This window comes from Octodon degus, unplaced genomic scaffold (assembly GCF_000260255.1).
Source record: "Octodon degus isolate 3935 unplaced genomic scaffold, OctDeg1.0 scaffold00091, whole genome shotgun sequence".
In the NCBI taxonomy this organism is placed as follows: domain Eukaryota; kingdom Metazoa; phylum Chordata; class Mammalia; order Rodentia; family Octodontidae; genus Octodon; species Octodon degus.
In genome coordinates, this window is record NW_004524667.1 from 3,942,353 (window position 1) to 3,951,113 (window position 8,761).

At 37.6% G+C, this 8,761-nt stretch overlaps 1 protein-coding gene across 2 annotated transcripts in view; it reads left to right on the forward strand.

The window, feature by feature from the left end:
- Positions 1–8,761, forward strand: part of Prex2 (phosphatidylinositol-3,4,5-trisphosphate dependent Rac exchange factor 2) — a 303,532-nt gene that overhangs the window by 140,543 nt on the left and 154,228 nt on the right. For both annotated transcript variants that reach the window (XM_004637531.2, XM_023722364.1), the window contains 3 exons: positions 1,787–1,929; positions 2,082–2,174; positions 5,740–5,888. In XM_004637531.2, coding sequence (XP_004637588.1) covers positions 1,787–1,929; positions 2,082–2,174; positions 5,740–5,888 — 385 coding nt within the window. The remainder of the gene's footprint in view (positions 1–1,786; positions 1,930–2,081; positions 2,175–5,739; positions 5,889–8,761) is intronic.

The window sequence follows — 8,761 nt, forward strand, 5'->3', positions numbered from 1 at the left end:
AAGTAGGTGCTTTAGACCACTGAGCCATCTCACCAGCCCCTAGATATAGTTTTTGATTAGATAGTATAATCAAGTTATTTACATGTATTACTTCATTTGCATTTAATGCAACATTATGAAGGCTTTATTGCCTTCATAGATGAAAAACTAAAGTTCAGAGAGGTTAAGTAATTTTGTCATTGTCATACCCAGAATTAGTCCCAGACCTGGCCTGACTTTTGCTGTGCCCAGGCACCGCTGTTTTCCTTTTAACTCTTGGCTGCATGGGTCAACCTGTCCCAGCAAGTACCCTCCAAGGTGCTAAGGACACTGGAATTAGAAAGAGAGGAGATTCCCCTTGAGACACATTTTGACAGCCTACAGATCTCATTCAATATAAATTCTTCCTATCAGTATTTAACCTTAGTGTGAACTAGACAAACAAAACATAAGCCTTATATCATCAGCTAATGTGAGGAATCTTAAAGGATTTAAAGAAAAATACTAATGTTCAGATGAAGAGGAGAAAAAGACCTTGGTAGATATAACATTGTTCGAGAATATTTATTTTATTTTGTTTTTTATTTTTATATTTATGTATGTCTGTATGTATGTGTTTAAGACAGGGTCTACAGGGCCTACAGGGTCTACAGGGTATACAGGGTCTACAGGGTCTCACTATGAAGATTGGACTCAGTGATTCTCCTGTTTTCATCCTCCCAAGTGCTGGGATTACACGCGCGTGCCACCATGCCCAGTCTCAATCACAGTCTCTCTGTGAAAGCTTCAGGTCAACAATTTCTGACATTGCTAGTAAAGCTGAAGACACAATACTATTATGGACTACTGAATTTTTTTAGAATATTTAGCTGAGTTTACACACCTATAATATTTAATGATGGAATTAACAAAAAAAGGGTATACAGATGAATGTCTATTTTGTATCTGTGTATTCAAAGTGGTTAGGATAGCTATATAGTTACATTCTCTTAATGAATAGAGGGATTTGTTCTAATGGTGTTTGTAAATAGGATATCAAGTCCGCATCTTGTTCAGCAATTAACCACTAGGAAGAATGTATGCAATGTGTTAATTATTGAAACTGTCCTACCAATTTGGTTTGAAACTGTCTCATTGCTATTTGCTTTTCAATAAAATTATGGAAAAATAAAAAAAAAATCACAGTCTCAGCACACCCCAAGCTGCTGTGCTCTGCCTAAGCAGGTACTTTAGTCCGCTGAGCTATCTGGTCAGCCTGAGAATATTTATTTTAAACAGAAAAGAATTAGGAGCGTGTGGAAACAAATAGTCACATTTCACCCAGAAGACATATTTCTGGTTTTGTGTGTTAGAGCCAAAGTGATCCCAATGGGAACTGCCCACATATTCTAGAAGGGTGACATCTAACCCATTTTATTTTTCTTATAATTGTACAGGTATTAAAAGCATGATTAAAAATTTCAATGCAAGTTGAAATCATGATAGGGCTTATGTTAAGATTGCATGCATTTTAGGATGCACTGTAGTCTTTGCCTTAAATTTGGATTTTAATCTGGATAATGAGAAACTTAAGTACAGAAAAGTTGTGATTATAAGCTACTATGTATTTAAAAATCCAAAATCCTTTAGGTAACAGTATTTTAAAGGAATTACTGCCTTGAAATTATAGAAATAAATAGAAGCTGTGACCAACACATTCTAAGATTGCAAGGTTGAGATTATGGCCAGCTATTTATGTGTGTTGGCATGGAAAATGAATCTGATTTTCAATTTAACTGAAACAGTTTGAATCTTTTTGTTTTTGTAGTCCTTGAAAAAAGTGAATTCAAAGATGAACCCTTGCTTTTTCGGTTTTTTGCGGATGAGGAAATGGAAGGGTCAAATATGAAGCATCGGCTCATGAAACATGATCTAAAAGTTGTGGAAAACGTCATAGCTAAATCTCTCCTGGTATGCTTGTTAATTTATGATACAAGTTTTCTTCTTGATTAGACGTTAACAGGAGACTGCATATTTGATGGTGATGAATATTACTTTACTCTGTTTTATTTGTAACATTTTCATAGTTGCTTTGTCAATAATGTTAATGTTCTTCTTTTCAGATTAAATCTAATGAAGGCAGCTATGGCTTTGGGCTAGAAGACAAAAATAAAGTTCCAATAATAAAGTTGGTAGAAAGGGGGTCCAATGCTGAGGTAATGCAAATTAACATTTATTCAAATTTATTGTCATGGTATGCAAATACAAAGGTTATGACATACTGAAATCACCCCCTGAATATCTTATTGAAGACTGTGTCTCCAGATAATTTTACTCTGAGGTTCTACCAAATACCCTTTGGTTTTGCGACAACTACTCCTTTGTTGGGAGGTCAGGGATTACTGAGGAAAGGGTGATACCAGAGTTCTACAGCTTTGAACTTGTTGATATGTTGGAGGTCAAGTGGCTCAGTCTTTGTTCTTGGGTTTTTCTTGGTTCCAGATTCCAACTGGATCCCTGTGGGGCCGGCCCTGGGTGTGACTGATGGTACTGGGCTCTTCTGTTCAGCCATGGGCTCTGGCTTCTATCTTCCTAGCTCCTTTGTCTTTCTTTTCTGATGCTGTAACTTCCATTAGCAAAGCACAGGCTTTGACTTATTTTCTCATTGGATTAATGCTGATTGACATTGTCTCACTTTACTGTTTTTTTAAAAAATAATTTTATTGAGAAACAAATAACATTGAGACAGTTTCAAAACCGATAAGTAGGACAGTTTCAATAATTAATATATTGCATATTGTTGTCTTAGTGGTTATTCATTGTACAAGATGCAGACATGATATCCTGTCTACAAACACTATTAAAACAAATCTTTCTTCTCAATGAATTAAGAGAAAGTAGCTGTACATCTATCCTAAGTATTTTGTATATACAGATGCAAAATGGTCCTTCATTTGTGTCCACTTTTTGTTTACATTTTTTGGAGATGGGTATTCCATTCTCATTTAAGTATTGTATGTCATGAATTCAGCAAAATATTGCAATATAGCCCAGTGGTTCTTAATAGTAGTGGGTTTTCCGTAGGATTGGCAATGTCAGAAGTTGTTGACTTGAGCCTTTTATAGCTCAGTATATTAATATGGCTTTACTTTTTATACTTTGTTTTTATACTTTTCTGCTGGATGGTTAAGACCAAGATAAAGCAAGACCTATATAATAAGAAATGTAACTTTTGTATCTGACAAGGTCAGTCAAATCCCCTCAGGATTTATCCTGAAACCCTGTACCGCAGTTTGTAGATTCTTTGTGAGTGTCAGCCATGTGGATGAGTCGCGGCCATTGCTTGACCAATTTGTGAAAGCCTGAGAGAATGTTTTCTCTCCATGTGACTCTCCTTAGGCACACCCTACATCGTTGATCACTTTCCTCTTTGGCCCCATAATCTCCTTGATCAGTAAATTTGGAACATCACTGAATTACAGGATGTTACGGTACAGGTTCTCCTATGTCCTGAGTCCTCACTGACCTTGAAAGGCTAGGGCCAAAATGTTGGCTGTCCTTGCAGCCCTTCTTTTTCTTTAATTTTTGGTCTACAAACTTAAGTTGTTAACCCTCCAGAAGAGAAGCTTATTATTATTACTGTACAATGTTGGGTTTTTAAGTAGAAGAATCTGATCATTCAAAATCTTCATTTAGTAGATATTTCATGCTAAACAGTATTCTGGTACCATTTTTTTTTTTTTTTTGCGGAACCGAGGATTGAACTCAGACCCTTGCGCTTGCCAGGGAAGCATTTATTCTACTGAGCCATGTTGTTATGTTGAGCTGTGGGGGACTCAGGTCAATAATTTCTGACATTGCCAGTTAAACAGAAGACCCAATGCTAGTATGGGCTACTGGTCTCTTTTAGAATATTTTGCTGAGTTTACACACCTATAATATTCAATAACAACTTAAAAAAATGGGGTATAACTATGAATGTCCATTTTGTATCTGTGTATTGAAAGTGGTTGGGATAGATATATAGTTGCATTCTCTTAATGAATAGAATGATTTTTTCTAATGGTGTTTGTAAATAGTATCACAAGTCCACTTCTTGTACAGCAATTAACCACTAAGAAGAATATATGCAGTGTATTATTTGTTGAAACTGTACTTCCGATTGGATTTGAAACTGTCTCATTGCTATATGTTTATCAATAAAACTTTGAAAAGAAAAAAAAAACTATTCTGGCCTCTTGGAATACAGAAATCAGCAAAATATACAAAATTCTCTAACTGAATGGAGCCTACTTTTCAGTGCTTTATTTCCTGTCAGGTCTAAAGTATTGTGTTTCTCTCTGACTTGAAGAACAGTTAAGCCTCAGACAATCAGCTCAATATTCAGATCTTTAATAAAGACTAGGAGAGTTTTGAATCTTTTTAGAATTAGTGATAACTGTCACCTATCCTCCTATCTGTTAATTCCCAAGGCCTCTGTATTTTACTAAGACACACATTTATGCAACACAAAGCTGTAAGAGCACACTCAACTCAAACAAAAAACTTCTTAACTCATATTCTGTTAGTGGACCTGGTAAATAAATGACCATAGGTAGTAAATTCCTATGTTTCTTCCAGAAATTTTCAGAACCTCCTCTTAGAGCACATCTTAAGGTTGGTATTGGGCTGATAAAACATCCTCTCCTAGTATTCACCACTTAGCCAGCAGCCAAAGTTAGGTTTAAAAAGAGTCTGAGCTGGGGGCAGTGGTGCATGCCTGTAATCCTAGCACTGAGGGAGACTAAGGCAGGAGAATCACAGGTGTGAGTCCTACAGGACGTGCTAGTGAGACCCTGTCTCAAAATAAAACCTAAAAAGAGCTGGGATGTAGCTCAATGTATAGCGCCCCTGGGTTGGATCCTCAGTACTGAAAAAAAAAAAAAAAATTAAAAATAGAAACCAGGACTGGATCTGGTAGTGCACATCTGCCATGCCAGCAGTGGAGGAGCCTAGGCAGGTCAGTAACCTAGCCAGACCACGTCCCAAATCAAGGGGTAGAGATGCAGCTTGGTGCTAAGGCTCTGAGTTCATGCTCTAATACCAAGGGGAAAAATATGCACGTGTGATCAAAATATAGTGAATGCGTCTGCCAAGGGCCAACCAACAGAAAGGCAGCTCTGTGAAAACAGTGCGTTATGTCTTTATGCACTTGATTCTGGCGCTATATGACATTGGGCTTTTTTTTTCAACGTGAAAATGACCATGAAAAATCAATATTTGAAATGAGTCAGTACATTGAGGCCACCATGACAATGCGGTTAAAATCACTCATGAAAAAGAACTTCCAGGATTGCTTTTTGCAAGTGGCGAGAATAGTGTGATAAGTGTGTTTGAAATGAAGGAGAGTGTTTTGAAGAGGATTAAAGGTGATAAGTGTTTTACTGCAATAAATATTTGAAAATTAAATATTCACTGCATATTTTGATCACATTATATACAGGGGTTAAAAGTTATAAAAGGAAAAAAAAACATTAAAGGAAGAATACAAACAATGTCAAGTCAAAGAGGAAGAGGAAAACTTTCAGTATAGCTATGTGATCAAATCTGGAACTAGGCCAAGAAGAATGAGAACTGTGTTATTTCATTCATAGTTCAGTTACAGGGTTTATATAAAAACGTTGAAGATGTTTTTAAAATATCAAAATTTATAAGCTCAAATTTTTCAGATTCTAATTTTGTGAAACACTTAATATTCTTTACTAAATTATCATTTGAATTATCTTTCTGTTTCTTTCTTAGATGGCTGGCATGGAAGTTGGGAAAAAGATTTTTGCCATTAATGGTGACCTAGTTTTTATGAGACCTTTCAATGAAGTGGATTGCTTCCTGAAATCGTGCTTAAACAGCAGAAAGCCTCTAAGAGTTCTTGTGAGCACGAAGCCAAGGGAGTAAGTTTTATGGCTTTTACGGGATGTTTTTTGAAGTGACACATAGATGAATGAAATAGAAAAGTTCACAAAGTTAGCTTTCAAACCACACCAGTATGACAAATACTGATTAAGTGGCATCAAACACTGCACTGCCTATAGTGATAAAGTGTTTCTGCTTGAATCCCATCCCTTCAGGGGAAATAATGCTTTCCTTTGCTACCCAAATCTTCCTACTTTGTGTTGAGTTTGACCATGAATGAGAAAACTAGTATATCACTTGAGAATAAAGAACTGCATGTTGGTTAGGGAGATAGCTTGGCAGTCTAAGTGCCTGCCTGGCAAGTGCAAGGTCCCCGGTTCGATCCCCTGGCATGCCAGCCACTGAAATTGGGTGTGTTGGTATATGCCTACAATCCCTGTACTGAGCAGGCTGAGACAGGAGGATCACTATGAGTCTGAGCTGCATGAGACCCTTTACCAAATCAATCAATCAATCAATCAAATAAAATTTTTTGAAAAAAAGACATATTGAGCTAAAAGAATTTCCAATACTAGAAGTTGCTTAAACACAATTTATAATTGGTATCAAACTTGAAAAGCACTTCATATTTGTGTATCTTTGACATGATTATGTCTTTAAAATATTTTTCAATCTCACTGTAATCTATCTACCTAAGATTAGAAGAAGTTTTGTGTTTAATGAAGAAAATTTAGGGAGTACAAAAGAGCACATTTTAAAAATAATCTTATTGCTTGTAAGTAGTGGTTATGTTTTAGAAATTCGGTGTTAGTTGATATCTTGTTATTGCACATATACACAGCTGTATTATATGCCCTGGTACTGTACTGTGTTTTCTGTTTTGCTTTTTGGTTGGAAACATGTTGTGATACTTAGCATTCTTAGCCTTTCTTCTGCAAATCCTTTTCTTCACCGCTCTTGTATCCCTCTGTCAGATCTGTCATGGGGTGTTTCACCGATTCAGATGCATGTATAACATTCTTTATGGAATGACTTAAGGTACTAAGATTGTATCAGAGTTACTGTTTGAAATTTGCTATGCCTATTTGTCAATAGTAACAGGCGTCTTTATTAGTTTTAAGATAAATGAAGGTTATCACTTCAAAACGAAAAGATTATTTCACTACTTAGGAAAATACTATAAACATGTCTAAATTGATAAAATGTACATTTATTTACTTATTTATTTATTTGGTATTTAGTACAGAGTCTACAGGGTCTCACTGTGTAGATCAGACTTGTAGTGATCCTCCTGTTTACAGCCTCCCAAATTCTGGGATTATATTTTCTTTTTTTCCTGTATTTTAGGGAAGGGTCTACAGGGTGTTCAGGATCTCACTACTAGATTGGACTCATAGTGATCCGCTTGTTTACAGCCTCCCAAGTGCAGGGATTATAGGCACGAGCCACCACACCCAATCTCAATAGCCATCTCAGTGCACCCTGGGGGCGGGGCCAGCATGGCAGACCAGGGGATTAAACCCCTGCCCCTGGGCACTTTAATCTGCCAAACTATTTGGCCGGCCCAGTTCTGGGATTGCAGGTGCGTACCACTGTGCCCAGTCTCAATCACCCGGGGCGGGGGGGAGGGGAGGGCAGGGCTGGCACAGCAGGCAGGGGATTGAACCCTGGCCACTGTGCTCTGCCTAAGCAGGTGCTTTAGTCTGCTGAGCTATCTGGCCAGCCCTTTAAAATGTACATTTAAAATCTACATAGAAATGTACTTGTATGTGGAAAACCCTGTACAGATCTGTATAATCAGGAAGAGCCGTGGCACTGTGAATGATTTATGCTCAGTTGAAGTACATTCAATGAGCTGTGTTCTCCTTAGGAAGTCTTCCCAATAAAGGCAGGTCATTAGGTGGATAGATGCTTTAGCTCCTACCACTAATTTACTTAGTGGTCTGAGAGTGAGGATGACTCATTAATTAATTACCAACTTAAGAAGACTGGGCTAGAGTGCAGGAAAAAAACCAAATCAAAACCAAAACCAAAACAAGCACACACACACACAAAAGCCAATCCTCTTCCCACTAACCCTAATTACCATGCATTTCTCTCCTTTTTAACTAATGCTGTCTTGGATAAGGGTTTCCTAGTTGTCTGTCTGAAGACACATAAAAGGGAGAGGGCAGATGGAAGATACAAAATAGTCGTATTCCCGGAGCAAATGTTAGTAAATAACAAGGCTTTCCTGATTCCCACTGACTTACCTTGAAACTACTGGGGCATGGACGTGACATTCCAACAGAGAGAGAAGCAGGCTAATAACTTCAAAAATACAGAGATGGGAGCAAATGCTCAGTCCTGGAATTAATGCCCGAGGAACAGGGCTGAGACCTTGTTCAGTGTTCGCTGCAGCATGGGGAACCTGAGAGCCAATGCACACTCGGATGGCAATGTTCCCGCACCGTTGCCATCCGAGTGTGCCATTCATGCCCTCATCTCTAGGCTGGGCATGAGACGCCTGCGTGCAGGAGCTGGAAGACGCTAGACACGGCTAGGTGTGCAAAGATTTTAGCGAGTGTTCCTCACGGAATAAGTAATCTACCGACATCATATGCGGCGCTCCTCTTGTTTCATTTTATTCCATTGCTTCATTGTATTGACAGTATAGTTTCCATATATTTAGAAATCTTTACTAAATTTTTAAAATTTTTTTAACTTTTCCTGTATTGAGTGAGTCATATCTTGCCTGTTTGTTTGTTAAATATTGTTTAAAATATTGTGCTATATACTTCTTTTTCTGATCTTAGTGCATGTAAATTTATGTGATCAGAATTCCAAACTGCCTCTTCCCTGCCCCACTCTTTTCTTTTTCTCTCTCAATGTCTCTAATATTTACCAGGTTTCCTACTCTCCCAACTAAGTG